Source organism: Mustela erminea, chromosome 16 (genome assembly GCF_009829155.1).
Source record: "Mustela erminea isolate mMusErm1 chromosome 16, mMusErm1.Pri, whole genome shotgun sequence".
Taxonomy (NCBI): Eukaryota; Metazoa; Chordata; class Mammalia; order Carnivora; family Mustelidae; genus Mustela; species Mustela erminea.
In genome coordinates, this window is record NC_045629.1 from 73,891,430 (window position 1) to 73,909,095 (window position 17,666).

Sequence of the window (17,666 nt, forward strand, 5' to 3'; positions counted from 1 at the left end):
AGGAATGGAGCTGGTATGCGGACCGTAAAACCAACAGACTGCTCCTTGACAACCTCTGCACTGTTAGTTATACAGAAGAATAGAAGAAGCAGAAGGGTGGGAAAAAATGAAGAAATAGGACAATGCCCTTAAGAAATGCATCATGAGAAAGAGATAGGTCCAGAGGCTAGGGTGTTTCTTTGGGTGGTAGAGGACACCCAAGTATGTGTATATTCTGAGGGGAAGAAGCCAACAGAAGAAAAAACATAGAAGATGTAATTAAGAGAAGGAATAATTAAAAGAGCAAAGTTCCAGGGGAGGATGCAGAACAAAGGTAGAGACATTAATCTTGGTACCAAGTAGAGATACAGCTTTTTCTGAAAAACAGAAGTGGAGTAAGAGGTAGTTAGAAACCTGGATGAGTTCAGAGGCTCAGGAGAAGATAATTGAAGAAACCACACCAGATATTTGCTCCATGGTGTAAAGTCATCAGACAGTTGGGGGAGTCCAGACCACAAGGATGACAGCAGCCTTCTCCCAGGAAGCATAGGAGTGGGGAAAAAAATAAGAATAGCAGGACAAAAGGCCACAGAAAGTTATGTTCTCTTCTCTGCCCAAAAAGTATGTATGTATGTATGTATAATAAATAAATAAATAAATAAATAAATAAATAAATAAATAATATAAATCATCCCTAATGGATACTGTAAATTTCAGATATGAGAGCAACCAAAAAATAAAATTTTCTCCAACATACATAAATTACATATTCAGAACACCATTTTCCTTTAACCCTTGTATCACTAAAACCACATCTGAAATAGTCCAAGTAAGTGATCATTCTTTAAGTGTAATACTTAATATGCAACAGAGAATTCACAAGTATGTACAAAAGGGCTTAAGAAGAGGGACACAGAGAATTTTAGTTTATTGGAAAATGTTTAAACATCTTTACCTCTCGTATTTCATGGCCAGCTCCTCTATATGATTGCAAATCCTCCAAGATACCTTCTGCATCTTTTAATACTACATTCACCTGATTATAAATTTCCTTCTCAGACTCTGTAGGCTGGGCATCTAAATAGCAGGAAAGCACAAAAAAATTTACAGTCACATGATTTTTTTAAATAAATGTGTAACTCTAAGCAATGAACAGTCTCAATTTCTAAAGATGGCTCACATCTTATTCAATGTTAACTCCGAACTTCTCAGAAAAGACTGGTAATTATTTCATACTTCTACAACATTTGAATAGCTAGCCTCAAGTCTGTAAATACACAAGGAGCAAGGGACCATCAAACATTACTATTTGTCTTAAGTTACAAACCATGACTTGGTATATTAAATAAAATTGAGAATTTTAATTCAAAGTTCAAATTGTGATAGTGGTAATAATCACTTTTACTACTATAGTAATCATTACCAGTAATGACAGTAAATGCATGAATAATGATTTATTTTAATGCAACAGAAATGGAAAGCCTACTAACATATCTTGTTCACCTATGGTTTAAAATGGAAACTGCTTTATTTTCCTAGAAAGTTCATTTTAGTGATTTAAGTGTCAATATAAAATAAATTAAAAACTATCTGAAAATAACAGTTGTTAGACGTTCCCCTTTCCTAGGGACCACTTTGAATTCTGTGCCAATGAACTTCTCTGCTGATAAGCACAAGGTCAAAACTCTTGTGTAGAGGAGTTCAAATTATGACACTGTTTCAGAATGGCTAGGCTGCTGAAAACCAGATACTTGCAGCTATAATACTGTCTCTGAAATTCTGAAATACTAAAGCAAAAACGGGTTCCTCGCACACTTTGGGACAGAGAGAAAAATGAAGGGAGAATTATAGTCATAAAAAGCACAATCAGGAACACAAACATATGGGCATTTCTACCACCTGTGGTGTTAGTCACACAGCATATGCTAACAGATGACTAAATCTGGATTTCTCTCTCCTAAAATTGAGGTAGCAGAAACCCTGTTTTTAATAACTTGGTCATTTGTTTCTCTAAGGCTAAATCTTTTTTATTTAATATAATTCTTTTCTTTTCTTTTCTTTTCGAGAAAAATGGGCAATCTGTGTGAAATGGGAGTTTTTCATAAACCTTTCCATATAGACTACATTTGATGCTACAGATAAGGCATAATGCACTAAAAATTATAAACATTATGATCATCCTCATATTTTAGAGAGGAACAGTGTTGGATGAATTCCTCCACACAAAAATTTTTCTTATGGAGTCAGGGGAGGAAGACCAAATTGATAATATGAATTCAGAACATTTGGGATAAATCACTTTGTCTACCAATCATATACAACTAGTACTTAGACTTTTCTACATCCACTTTACCTTCCCACAAATACAAAATATATTTATTTCTTTCCTTAGAAAATTTAAAGAAACTTAGTTCACACATGAAACTAGGAGTCCAGATGCCTAAGAACTGTAACTTTATTTTGCACATGGGGCAAGTCGTAACTCAATTCCATCTATTAAAGCTGCAAACTAGTCAAAAATATTCCAGTTTTTTAAAAAATCAACAGGGTACCAAATTTTAACTTCAGCATACTTAAACAGTACTATGGCAACAATAACATTCATGTGTAAAGTCCACTTAATAATTTGTGTTCTTGTATCTGTTCCATTATTTTCTGAATCTTTCAGAAATCATCTACTTTTTTAATAAAAATACTGTGACAAAATAATTACACAAGAGGAGCCAAATTAAAAACACTCTGTATCCAAAGCTGTAACGTATATTACTAGAAGTAAATATTTATATTGGAGCTAAATGATTTCTTAAAAATCAGGGTTTGTTATTTAGCAGTAATAATTTCTCATATTTAGCCAGACCATATTCTCCAAATTAATAGTAAGACACACACTAAAAAAAAAGTACACCTCATAATTTTTATACTTACACCAGATGCAATAGAGAAAAATAATTTTTTAACATGCAAAACAGCAGTTTTATACTTTTTCATATGGAATTGTGAAACTACAGACATAACATCAATAGTAGACACATATCATAGTTTTAATTCATGAAGTGGGAATTCATGACAAAGGACAATATTTTGACTGATATATTTATCAAAAAATACTTGTGAAGTTTGGAAATACTAAACTGTATTTTTGGTGTGGTGACTAGCCGTTAACAGAAAAATGTGACACTGAGACTTACATACAAAAGAAACATCATTAAGTAGATTTAAGTAGACCTTGAAGTGGTTAATAATGATCAGAAGTTTAGTAAGTACCAAGAAATTTAAAAATAAAGGAGAAGATTCCAGTTTCCCCTAAGGGTGGAAAAAATACCCAGCACCACACTGATTAAACATTTTTTAGACTGTCACAGGAAAGTCACATTTATAATTTTGAAAGCTGCTGAAGACTGCTGTAGAAATGAAGACAAACAGAAAGTAGCAGACAAGTAATAAGCACTACTTTACTGAGAGCAAGTCATGCAAAAGGGTGAAATACTAGGGAGGGAGAAGGACTATAAAATAAAGCATTTTTTCAAAATATGGTATCATATAATGCAACCAAGACTTGTCACTTTGATTTTTCATGGCAAAGAATGAAAAGTTTTATTACTTGAAGAAAAAACTATCACTTAACCAGCTGACAAAAGGACATTCATTTGAATGCAAAATAAAGTATCTACTACTTAGAGTAGTAGTGATTACTCATCAAGCTTAGTTTTAATAGCTGTTCAAGGGAAATTAAGGCATGTTTCAGTTGCTCTTATTATTTGAAGGTAAAATTAAATACTGTAATTTCACACTGGTTTCCTATTAAAGAGTCACTGAAAATAATTGCTAAAATTCAATCTGAATTTTATACAATTTTATACAAGTAAATATTTATGATCTATCTCCCTAAGTTACATTGAAGCAGGGACCTCAATGTATAGCACATAGGCCGTACAGGATGTAAACTCAGTCCCAAGCAGATTTTCTGTAATAAATTATTTGGTGAATGATTGAGAAGGTAGAGACACAAATGCACCTCCACCATGAGTTAAAGGAAACTATTATGCATTTTCAACTCTGTATGAATATAATCTTTCATCATTTCAGAAAAATAAATAGAAGAAAATGCCACCAGAATAAAGATATTTCAAAGTATAGGGAGGGCAAAAGCAACTGAAAATATGCAAGAAGTAAAATAGGAAAATAAAATTAGACTAAAAGAGTGGATTTCAGTAGTTTTACAAGATTGCAGGGGACAAGTGACACAAACGACACAAGAATTAGAGGAAATGTATGATTAAATGGAAAGGCACTTTAACAAAGAATTAGAGAAAGTAAGATTCCATTCCTCCTTTACAAACAACCACCTTTATTTACTCTCCTATTCTGGTCTGCCTTGAGATAAGTTAAGTCAAGTTAACTAACAGATACTGAACCTCTAACACTCAGAGAGCACTCTGTGAAGGACTGAAAGGGACATAAAAATAAATAGAAGTCCCTATTCTCCTAAGAACCACAATTTAATGGACTAACAGATACAACAGTTACTCAGGCTACAGATGTGTCATTAGAATGAGCTGTATCATTATCAAATAAGAAATTAAAAAAAAAAAAAAACTAGAAGAGGCTATACTGCCCCCAATTCAGTGCTTTTTATACGCTGCCATTAGCATAACTGCTGCCAAATTTTATGGGGGCAATTCTGGGCTTATATCTTAGTTGAACCATTATTCTTAAATAAAATCTTATTACATAGTTATAATTTTAAAAAGGTCCTCTTTCTAGTTCACCTCGAGTAGGTAACAGTCTATTTCATTTAACACAGAATGTCATTTCATGCCTTAAGGCCTTTGTAGATGCTGTTCCTTCTTCCTAACAATGTCCTTCACTAACTTACCCTGAAACATTCTAACTCACCCTCTACAACACAATTCAAAGGTTACCATCAGAAAGTCTTCCAAGATATCCCATCTACTCACTGCTAGGTCAAGTTAATCCCCTATGATCTATACCTTGAATGGTAAAGGATGCAAAGGAAATTATTAGTTTTTCTATCGTATTATACTGAGAACTCCCAAAAGGCAGGGGTTGTATCTTTGTTATCTCTGGATCCCCAGCATCCATCTACTGGTTGGCATACCGGAGGCAAGCTACAGACATTTGTTAACTGAACTGAAAAACCACGTATGTGCATGCATGTGAATAAGTGAATCATGATTTAAAGACATTTTCATTCTGTAAACTACAGGATTCCATCAGATCATGTTTTATATGCATAAAAATACTTAATTTGTATACAACTTGATACAAAATGCCAGTATATCTATCTGTATGGAATTATTGCTCTAGCTGCCCAATCATGGAGACACAGTGATCTAGATTTAACCACTATAAATGATCGAAGAGTAAAGCCAAATTACTCTGGTAACCTGAATTATTATTGTTCAACCAGAAATAAACAATGTAGTATGAAATATGCTACTTAAAAAAAGAATGTGGCTTTATTCTCAGTAATCACAAGGAAATGGCAAATCAACTATATTGACAATTCCTAGTCTGCTATGAAGCTGTTGAAGACAAGACCCATGCGTTGGGCTATAGTCACTGAAATAGTCTAATGATAAGATAAACTTTTACAAACGGGAATATGCAACAGATCAAAGATAAAACTGATTAAGAGAACTCAATGTTAGAATCAAAAGAAAACATTTAAGGGCGCCTGGGTGGCTCAGTGGTTGAGCCGCTGCCTTCAGCTCAGGTCATGATCTCGGGGTCCTGGGATCGAGCCCCGCATCGGGCTCTCTGCTCAGCAGGGAGCCTGCTTCCTCCTCTCTCTCTGCCTGTCTCTCTGCCTGCTTGTGATCTCTCTCTGTCAAATAAATAAATAAAATCTTTAAAAAAAAAAAAAAAGAAAAAGAAAACATTTAAAAACCTAGATAAGTAACAACCGGCAAACTCTGGCCGAGTATACAGTATATCAAGTGTCAAACTGGAAGTTCTACATTGGCTGATAAGGACAACAAATACGTTTTACTTTACATCTGTCTTTAGTTAACACTTCATATATAGTTCTTCATTACTGGTTATTAGTGTTGGTAGCAATTTTAACCTATTCCTGTCACTAAATTAGCTAATTAAATTTTAAGGATAATGGTTCAAACCCCCAAAGACTGTAAAATCAAGACCAAATAATACTTAAAATACTACAGTGAATTCGTGCTTCTCACTTGACCACAACATGATGCTAGGTTTATAAAAAGATCAAGTGCCAAGTCTTGAACAAGATCTTGACTGTATCAAGCCAAGATTCTGCAAATGTAAGGAATTTGAGACAGAATAAAAAGGAGACAGAATAGCAGAAAAATATACAAGACCAGTTTGAAACAGATGCAAATAAACTAAAATACAGCTCTAACGTAAGCTGCCTCATCTGAAAGAATAATCTTCAAGTCAGCAATTTGCTTAACATCCCCAAGCTGATTAAAATTCATGCCAGACATGCACTTAAAATGGCACTGTTAAATTGTTGAGAAGGGTCAAGAAAACTAATACTCATTTAATAAAATCTTCCCCTAAGAACCCAACAATTTAATATGGTCCTGATATTCACATTACTTTTCTTTGCTAGCCTGTACACAGGACCCAAACTGTAACAGAACAGTTCTAGGAATGTAGTAAAATTTAAAGAAAAAAGAAAAAAAAATCAGAGACCACAAATAATTCCATAAAACAGAGATAAGCTACAAACTGATTCATATGAACTGTCCTAGTTTAAAGAAAAAATATATAAATTATCCATAAAATAGAATGAATTATATAATATCACATAAACTTAAGTTGATGGAAAATACAAAGACTCTCTGGAGATAGATTTTAAGGGATTTGCTTATTTTGTTTTTAAAACCCAAAAAGGTCTTAAATTTTAAGAATTTAAAAATCTGTTCAAATGCTTTAATCTCAAATAAAAATGCATAGGATCACACAACTTAAAATTTTTTATCTCTTCACCCCTTCCTAACAATTTTCTAATAATGATCAGTTAAAACAGCAACATTCACAGTGAAACAACCATTTAATTTCATTGTTCTCAATCTGACAACCAGGTAAGCTAAAGCGATACAGACAGCCAAAAAGCAAAAGCTCTCCAACATGCACAGGGGTCAATGACACTTACCTGCCACTCTTAGACCATATTACAATAGGTCATGCAACATAAAACAAACAGAAGGCAAATTACTTAAAGGTCTGTGAACCCATTATTTTTCTTTTTATTTAGAGTTAGGAAAAAAAAAAAAAAAAGGATTCCTGAAATACATACATATAATGAGTTTAACTTTTCAAATTAATTATCTGTAAAGATTAAATAATTAAGGTTCACACTTACCTTTTAATATTATGCCCAAATTACTGAGCTTTGAATGGCCTTCATGAACAGATTTGTAATTTAAAATACTTCAATAGATACATAGAGTAATTAAAGCCTAGTCAATTTTTCTCAACTGCAATAAATTTTCCCCCAAATATTGCTTCTATTAACAAATCTCAAAGTAGCATTTGTCCTTTCCACCAAAATTTTCTCATGAAAATTTTCATTAGAGTATCTCCAATTACAAAATAATGTCCGACTAGGAGATAAGACTCTCCTATAAAAATTCAAGTAAAAACATTTTATCATAATTTAATCTATAAAATATGATTTCTAGTTCTAGAAGGCACCAGAAATTTTACTCAAACAATTCATAGCTCAGTCATGCAAAGCAGTTAAAAGATGGCAAAGTAGAAACATTCATTTAGTGCAAGACAGACGCAGTCTACTGCAGGCAAAGAGAAATAGATATAAAATCATCTTCTCACTTTCAAAATCAAGGAAAAAATTTGGCCCCTGCTCAAGGTCTGTGCATGTCAAAACTTTAAGAAGATTCCCCATGTTAAGGTACCTGTCAAGACAAGAATGAGAAAAGAGAAAATATCCCTTTATAAAAAAGAACATCTGAAATTAAAAAAAAAAAAAATAGTAACAGGGAAAATGTTCATTAGGCCATGAATTCATCCTTCAGGTTACCCAGACTGTGCTCTGGCAGACAGCAAACCGGGTTCTCAGGGTGTTGATATGTAGGACCTAGAGGTGAAATGTGGTTTTCCTGTACACAATGGCACAACTGTTGGTCTAATTCTTCTCAAAATTCTCCCAAGACAAGTTTCATTAATGGCCTTATAATGAAAAATTCTTTAAGTATTCCAATAGTGCTAGTATTCTGAAAAAGAAATTTCTTATCAAGAATTATTCACATGTAATCTTGTTTAATATTGCACTGAAACAAAGATTTATTTCAAAGCCAAATATGGAGAGTTTTGGCCACAGCTCACCTTTGCATTTCATCTTAACATAGCAGAATATTCAGCTTACTTCCTGTATGCCATTCATTAAAGCATATATTTCTAACCAAATTTGGATTATTAATAAATTTGTGGAGGTTGTATAAAGTACTGACTCTGGATATGCAGCACCATACTGGTTTTCTGTAAGATTATCACAGGATTCTGAGCAAACACATTGCTGGGCGTAGTCACCAAGGCATACTATTAGAATGTTCATCATAAGGCTGGTTGCTTCATGGACTAATGAAAGGACGGCACTGGCTACAGACTCAACATGATTTTAGCAAATGAAAAACTAAAGAATTATACATATGATGGTGATGTTTGCCTACGATTAAGAAAAAAATCATGCAAACTTTGTTTGATCCCCATATTTTATTAACAAATATTCGGGCCAGCCTTCACTGCGGTGTGACCATCTTTCACCTTTACCATTATGCACCAGCTGTGAAGGGCTAAAGAGACTTACTTTCAAAGTCCAAGAAAAAATGTGCTGCATTGTGGTCTATGTCCCTGGTTAGCACCTTAATGAGATTACCCATGCCAGCAAACCTAAAAATAAAAATGGCAACATCATTTAGTTCCAGTAAAAAAATTTTAAGCAGAGGCCTGGGATTTGGCAAAGGCTGGCTTGCTCATAATTACCAACAGGTGCAGGTTTATATACTTCTGGCATTGAAAATTTGGAACAACAAAAGCACATTGGCTCTGAGTTTAGAGCCCTTTCCCTCTTTTCCACACATCAAAAAAGTTACATAAAGCAAGATTGGAAAAAAGATATTTTTACATATAACTTGCAATATTTACATTTGATTAGTAACTATGCTAGTGTTACTCCTTTAAAATGTTTGAGGCATATATTCTCAATTTAACATCAAAAACAGATCTCTCAAATAAGTGAAAACTGAAACTATTATTTTTAACAGGGAGAGTTTCCACCCTATTGGGAATACTAGGAAGACAGTATTTAAACCACATTTAACCATTAAAGACCGAAGGGAGTTATCCATCGATGACCCATTTAGAAAGTTTTCCCACACATAAACCAGTATTTCTTACATCTTCTATACTCCTAAAATTAATCAGATTTTTCATTATTTAACTCAAAGACGGATAATTCAACAGTATCAACTATTTACAAACACTCAAAGTATATGACTTGGAACTTAACACAGCAAACAAGCAAAAGGGAGCCAGCAATCATCACAACTTAGTAAGTTTGCAGAGGAAAAACAGTAAAAATTAAGGCATTAGCATAAATCTTGCCCCCTAATCTGCCATCAGTCAGTGAGGGTGGAAGGAACATCCGGGAAACCAGGCTCAAACTGTGAAACTGCAGTAACTATAAGGAAGGCAAACTGTGATAGCAGAGGCACCCCACACCCTCCCTTCTCAGTTTCAACTGTTTTTTCTTCTCCAAATAGGGAACTGCTAGCAAATATAAATGAAACAAAACAAAAAAGTAACAGTATTTTTTATCAGTGAAAGGAGACATCTTATTACTCACCCCCATTACAGACCATCTGAAAAGAGTTAGGACTTCTGGGCATCTATACTGTCCATTCCCCCCACCCCTTCCTCTACTTACTCTCTGGACAGTGGCATACTTATCTGACTCTGAGCATCCCAAAGAGGAGCTAATAGTATATGTGTAAGTTATTTGCTTTATCAGTCAAAGTGTGGTGGACTGACCACACACTTCTTAGAAAATGTTAAAATTTATTCACAAATGATAAACACTGAAAAGTCCTCTCTTCCAGTCGGAGAGGTCAGAATCTATCTTATTTTTGATATTAAAATCCTTCTTACACAGAATTTCACTGGAAAGATTTCATACAATGTTTTACACAGATAAACTGAGAGTAAAAGAAAGGGAAATATTTCATCTTAATTATCTTATCCACTGAAATTCTAGGCTTTTTTATAGACAGAAAATATAAGTGTTTTTCCAAAATCTTCACATCCAAATAAGACCTCAAATTGGTTACCAAATTTATTCAAGAATTGTTTTTTTCCCTTTGGAACTATTTGGAAATAGAGTACTTCACAGCTTTAATTTCTAAGTTTTCACATATATATGGAATATCTGTTTCTAAACCTATATAAAAGTCCTTCACTAACAAGAACTGAGACCAAATATACAAAGAATTACCTAATGGTATCAAAATTTCAACTACAGATGGAAAATAAGCACAAGAGAGGACTGAAATTATCTTTAAGAGAAAAAAGGCAGCACACCATTTGGTGTTAAGACAGTACTTCTGTGGACTCGAACCAGAATTCCACCTCTAGCTGACAAGCTGTCGGACCTTGAGGATGCCAGTTAACATTTCCAGGGCTCATTTTCTTCATCAGCAAAATATACATACCACAGAAACTATTTTAAAGGGTTATTAGGAGAGTTCAGTGAGATTAAGCACTAACTTAGCACAGGATCTGGCACACAGAAAGCATGAGATAAATGTTGGATACTGTTAACTATAACCCTAGAATTACAAAATTATTTTTAAAAAACAGTAATAGCTCTACTTCTTTAATACAAGCCAGTCTTCAACTTACCAATGAATTTCAATGTCATAAATCACAGTAAATGACAAAGACCGCTTATTTTCAAGAATATTGCTGAAATGCTATCCTAAAATTATTCTTACGAGATCATCATCAGGTACAGGAGGAAGGGAGATTAGGTTTCCTTACCTTTTTACTTGTATGCACACAGTCGATCCTCAAGGAAAATACTCAAAATTGGCCAAGTCTGTCTGCTTCATTTCCCTATACAAACCTCTGTGAACTTCTTCTACTATGTGGTCCTTCTTTCAAGGCACCCTAGCCCGATGTGACCTTAATCCCCTCAACAAGTACTCAAAAATTTAGAATTTCTTACCTCTTCATCCCAAACACTTAGTTTGAAAACGGCCCAGCTTATCTAGTACAGGTTTCTCAACTGCAGTACTATTAACATCTGAGGCTGGACAATTCTTTTGTGGAGAGAGGACTGTCTCACACGGTAGGACCTTTAGCAACATCCTGGGCCTATATGTATGGAGGCTACATATGCAATATAGCACACAAGTTGTGACAACCAAAAATGACTCAAGATACTATCACATGTTCCCAGGAAGAATCATCCTTGGTTGAGAACCACTGAATGTAGTATGAATGCATACAACTCAGAAAGTTTCTTTACCAAAGAGCACTCAAGAAAGATCTACATAGGGATGCCTGGGAGGCTCAGAGGGTTAAGCCTCTGCCTTTGGCTCAAGTCATGATCTCAGGGTCCTGGGATCGAGCCCTGCATCAGGCTCCCTGCTCAGCGGGGAGCCTGCTTCCTCCTCTCTCTCTCTGCCTGCTTGTAATCTCTCTCTGTCAAATAAATAAATAAAATCTTAAAAAAAAAAAAAGAAAAGAAAAATAAAAGAAAGATCTATGTAGGCAAACCAAACTACATGTGCCTGTTTGAACAAAAACTCACGGAATTCAGGGAGTTAGGGTGGCTCAGTTGGAGGAGCAGGAGACTCTTGACCTGAGGGTTTTGAGTTCAAGCCCAACGATGGGTGTAGAGATTACTTAAATAAATAACTCAGGGAATTTTTCAAAGACCTGAAAACAGTTCATTATAATATCATCAGTTATTATATCTTTTTAATAAGGATAAACGAATAATCAAAACCATATCCCTGTCTTGCACAGTTTAACTCTTTAGCCAAAACCACAATAAACAAAACCTCTCTATCCCCTGATTTCAACAAATACAGTATGGTAGCTGTCAGGTCTGGTAGGTACCAGACTGCCGGGGTACCCCAAACCCCAGCTCTGCTACTTATTTCTAAGCCCTGCAACTAGAGTCAGGTTTCTTAATTTTCCCATGCCTCATCTGTAAATCATAAATAATATTAATATCCACTGCAGAGGGTTCATAAAATCAATTAAATGGGTTAACAGAAGCAAAACTTGTTGTAACCATGCTTGGCACCTATTTACTGCTATTGCTATGGCCATGTTAGAGGATCTGTTCCAGTAGCACACCCCAAGGAACGCTGAGGCTTCAGTGTGTGGAAGCCATATTTCCTGCCACAGAGAAAGCCAGTCTGTCACAAAGGATAAAGCCAGAATGCACTAGAGAAAAGTGTCCTGAAGTCACTAATTTCTAATTCCATTTGTTCCTGAACTCTAGGCTGCCATTTCCCTTGGTTCAGTTGCTGGATTTTCCTCTGGCTTTAAGATATCCTAGTTTATTTCAACCAATTTCCTTTTTATCTGTTTAGCTGAGGTGGGTTTCTGTCATTGACATCTAAAACATTCTGACTAGTAAGATTTCTAAGTTTTAGATTAATAAATGTGATACAAAAGACACTAAGAGATAAAAAAGAGAGTGTTAAACTCGGGCCAAATGCTTTTTATTATTTGAGAGGCACTAGTAAGTAATAAATAGTATAATTTAGAATAATAAACTGTTTTACAATCTGAAAAACTAAATATTATAAATAAACTAAATATTATAAATATCTACTAAATAAGCTAAGAAGAAATGTTACACACAGAAATCAGATATAGGTCACTTCAAGTGTTCACAGTATTTCTGGTAAAATTTTGTGATTGTGAGCTCTTATGTTATATGTTTGTTTCCAAGTTGGTGAGTTACCTGCAAAGGAACTTGCTCTTCCTGGCCTGGAGTCTGTGGAATGTATTTTTGAGCGCACAAAAGGCACTTCATAAATACACTAAACCATTTTCCCACAAAACATTTGAAAAGAAGCTTCTTTAATTAGAATAATAGAAGCCAACAGAAACATAACTATACGTTACAGTTAATGTACTATTTCCTCCCTTTTTAGAAAATTCCTAGGAGATGCTGTTATTTCATTTACCCTTCTGCGCTCAGGGGCTTTATAAAGCTGCCTCCTCTGCCTAGAATGCTAGTCCCCAAGATTCTCCCACGGCTGGCCTTTTTCTCATTCTTCAGGCCCCACTAATGCGTCCTCTTCAGATGCGATCTGTCTGCCAACCTTATCCACAGTAGATGCCTTCGATCACATTACCCAACTTCTTCCGTCAGCATATTTAACATAATCTGAATTACTTTATTTGTCAGTTTGTTTCACATTTGGTTGATAAACTTACTATTTCTGGGTGGGGGATGAGAATAAAGAAAAGCTCAAACACATCAATTAGCTTCCTTATAAATGAGGGTTTCTTCAACTCGGCATTATTAACACTTGAGCCATATAATCCTTTGTTGCGGGAGCTGTCCTGGGCACTGCAGGATGTTGAGCGGTACTCATTCCAGGCCTCTACTCACTAGATACCTGGTATCACCCCAGCACCCAGCTGTGACAACCAACAGCGCCCCAGATGTTGTCAAATACCTCCTGGGGGGCAAAACTGCCCCAGTTAAGAACCACTACTTTAAATGTAGAGCCACTAACATGAAATGCATCCTCAGTTCTGCCCCACTATCCTATCAATCAATCTACTCTCCCACTTCACCAGGTGACCATTCCACAAGGCTTATTTATTTTAAATCTCCTCACACCTCTAACAACCTATCTTCCATCCTCAAGTGCACGAAATGACTTCACTACGTTGTCGAAAGAGAGAAAGAATGAATCATCTACTGTTCTTTCCACCCCTTCTTCACCAGTAACCATTCAGTGTGCTTCTCTGCACCTATTCCCGAGAGACCTGGTTCTCCTACCCAAGGCTTCAGGTCTCCCGTACACCGTCTTGCGTATCGTCTTTACAGCAAGAACTGTTCACACAAGTTGCCTGTAGTTATTTCTTTCACTTTTTACCTCCCATTCTTTCAATGTTCCAATCTGGCTTTTAGTCCCACCAATATGATGAAGCTAGTCCCTGTCAAGATCCCCAAAGCTTGCATCTGGCTAACTCCAAAGGGCAATTTTCATACTTCAACTTCGATCTCCTAACAGCCTTTGACCCAGTTTATCACTCACTCCTTCCTGAAATATGTTCTTCATCTGACATTTAGGACAATCCGTTCTTCTGAGTTTCTGTTCTACTTTAAAGCTGTTCTTTTTCCATACCTTTCCCTTCGGCATCCATAGTTACTTCTTCCATCCTAAACAAAACAAAAACTTTCCTTGATTGCATTTCCCCTTCCAGTTCCCACCCTATTCCCTGCTTCTCTTGGCACCAAAATTCCTTACGAAGAGTTGCTTCCACATTGTCTTTTAGTCCTCTCCAACCAGGCTTTTGTCCCACCCTATACCACCAAAATTGTTTTGGCAGGTTCATCAAATAACCTCCATGTTGCTAACTCCAACGGTTAATTCTCAAGTCCTCACCTTACTTCCCCTTTCAGGAGCATCTGACATAACTGACATTTTCTCCTCCTCAATACACTTTTCTCATCAGCTTAAAGGAGAGCCCATCTCACCTCTTCACTGCTGTATCAGCCTTGTTCTTGCCACCATCATTTCTTGCTGGGATTACTTCGAAAACCTCCTAACTGCTTCTACTTCTGCTTCCTGTTACAATGTCTTTTTATTTAAGAATCAAAGCAATCTCTTAAAAATATAAATCAACCACATCCTTTCTCTGCTGAAAAACATGCAATGGCTTACACATGCACTCAGAATAAAATCCAAACTTCTTACCAGGTCCTACAAAAGCCTACATGATCTGTCCCCGACTCAATCTGGCCTCATCTCCCACTACTCTCCACAGCAGCCTGTTGCAGTTTCTCTAACAAAGCAAGGTTTCTCTCTCCTTGGAGCCTCTGGACCTGCTTTTTCCCTTGCCTGGAATGCTGTGTCACACACCTTCAAATGAGAAGCTACCGTGCTTCACACGTCACAGTTTCAATCAGACCACCCTACAGAAGGCTTTCTTGACTAATCCACCTGTAAAATCTCTCTTTCCTATTCCCAAACTGATGGTTATCACCATCTAACACAGATCTATACCTTTATCTATTTGTGTCTGCCACTGCAAGGTAAACTTTTAAGAAGATAAGGGCTCTATTTTGTACAGCACTCTATCCCAAGCACCTGAAGCAATGCTTGGGGATGTACTAGGTAGTCATAAATATTTTCTCAATAAACAAATGACTGAAAATACAGAAAACAAAAATTTGTAAAGTTTTAGACGTGTTTCAAGAAAGGAGGAGGAAAAACCAAGATAAATACTGACAACTGAAAACTGAATTAAAAAAAAAAAAAAAAAGGCCTGAGAATTTAGAAAGCATGCATGTTTTCCCAGTCAGAATAATGAAAATTCTCGATCTCTCTCTCAGTAAAAGCCACAGTCTTATGAGCAACAAGAATTTATGAAATACTAAAAAAATTAGAGAAACAGTGACAGATAATATGAATATCAAGAAAGTTTACAGTATGCCCACCTAACTAAGCAAGAACATAATATCCTTCTACAGCCACCAGTATGGCTCCAAGTAAGAATGGAGACTAGCCTACATCATAATTCTGATCTTTGTAAAACTGAACAGCATTCATAACATTAAAAAAGAAAGCTTGGAAATGTGGGTTTAAGTTTTATTTAGTTTCCTTTAGACTGTAAGTCTTCCCCCAAAAGCCCTATTTGGGAATTCTTCAAATCTGAGGAACTAAAAACAGAGTGTTGATCCTGTACTATCAAAATTTTACAAGGAGAACAATCTCCAGTACCAAGCCAACATCTATTATCATCTTCAACGTGGATAAAGGAATAAAGAACTCAAGGAAATACGATGAAGTGTTAGAGAAAAGGAGATACTGAAAAATATACTTTCTTCTCTTTAAAACAAAAACTCACAACAACAGATTTTATAGGAATGCTTTAATACAAAACTATACCTTCTAATTTATAGTGACTAAGAAAGTTTGAGTGCAAAAAAACTTATTGAAGTGACCACTAAAAACCGCCAACCATTTTTAGTGTTGAAGACAAAGAACTTCTTCTATCTATCCAGCTCGGAATTCTAGGCAAAAAGGTCTTCTAGAGAACATATTACCATAAATTGCTGCTGAATCATATTTTGTTGTGCATAAAAACATCACTTAATATTAAATATTGTATTTCTCTGTATTGTCGGACATTTAGACCTGTAAAAGCAACAGGAAGAGTTTAAAATGGACAAGATGGGGGCGCCTGGGTGGCTCAGAGGGTTAAGCCTCTGCCTTCAGCTCAGGTCATGATCTCAGGGTCCTGGGATCGAGTCCCACATCGGGCTCTCTGCTCAGCAGGGAGCCTGCTTCCTCCTCTCTCTCTCTCTGCCTGCCTCTCTACCTGCTTGTGATCTCTGTCAAATAAATAAATAAAATCTTTTAAATAAATAAATAAATAAAATGGACAAGATGGTGGGTTAATGGAGAATTCAACCACACTTCTGCTTTACTTACCAAGAGATTTCTGGTTCTCATAAAACATGTATCATGAATCTGAAGAAATATTAACAGAATGGAAAATCACTAATGAAAAATATGATTCAATTTTCACTGACAATGAAACACACATGATGAAGGCTAAGGGTAGCTGAGGAATCACAAGCTTAAGCTTTGTTCACATTCTTCAGAGGTGTGTTCAGAAACTAATTATGACACAATGTAATATAGCAAAATATATTTTGCATTAGCAAAGATATAGTGAATCAGTTTCATAACTCTCCAAAAAAACCCCACCAGATATACAAGAAAGAGATTCTGGAGTTGCTCAATCAAGCAGCTAAGTACTTGTTAAAAAATCTACTTTAATATTAAAAAATTAATATTGCATTCTGAATAATAATACCAACAAAAACAAAATTACTAATAAGCAATGGTTCTTTCAGAGAAAGTACTTCACCTACCGGAACCTGTTGAAAAATTAAATTAGCAGGCTCTTAGAGAATAATTACACTGGGTTCTGAGAATTAAATAGTCCCTATGGCACTTGACAACCCATTAAGTATCGGAAATATCTTAAAATACATTAACCTGAGGTCAAAAGAAAGTTACCCATTAGACTATAAACACATACTCACATATGCAAAAAATTACAAACAAGCTATCTCCTTTCTAGTAATTATGATGCTTTAGTTTCCAAAGAGAACGAAGTTTAGAAAGGGTTATCTAGGAATATTTATCATAAGGACCTTCTTTAACATTACAGACTGAAGGAACTAAGGGCATCAAAACCATCTTGCCCTGAGTGTGACTTAACTTAATTTTCATGTCCCAAGCACTTTGCAGAGGCCCTTGAACGCTTTGAGGACTGAATGAAAGTAAAAACAAATGACTGAGATCTTTCTGTGTGCAAATACTATAGGACATATGCTAGAATGATCCTTCTAATCATTTCACAATAAAGAAAATGTTGCAATTAGGTGAATGCAA

At 35.5% G+C, this 17,666-nt stretch overlaps 1 protein-coding gene across 11 annotated transcripts in view; it reads right to left on the reverse strand.

Annotated features, from left to right (window-relative positions):
• The window catches only part of CYRIB (CYFIP related Rac1 interactor B), a 144,771-nt gene that overhangs the window by 24,767 nt on the left and 102,338 nt on the right, over positions 1-17,666 (reverse strand). For 3 of the 11 annotated variants that reach the window (XM_032316817.1, XM_032316818.1, XM_032316822.1), the window contains 2 exons: positions 7,813-7,895; positions 935-1,056 (listed from right to left, as the gene is read on the reverse strand). In XM_032316817.1, the coding sequence (XP_032172708.1) occupies positions 935-1,056; positions 7,813-7,885 (195 nt within the window). In that variant the 5' untranslated portion in view covers positions 7,886-7,895. Of the gene's footprint in view, positions 1-934; positions 1,057-7,812; positions 7,896-8,806; positions 8,890-16,694; positions 16,734-17,666 lie in introns of those variants that run through there. The other 8 variants (XM_032316816.1, XM_032316825.1, XM_032316826.1 and 5 more) reach the window with 4 other exon arrangements.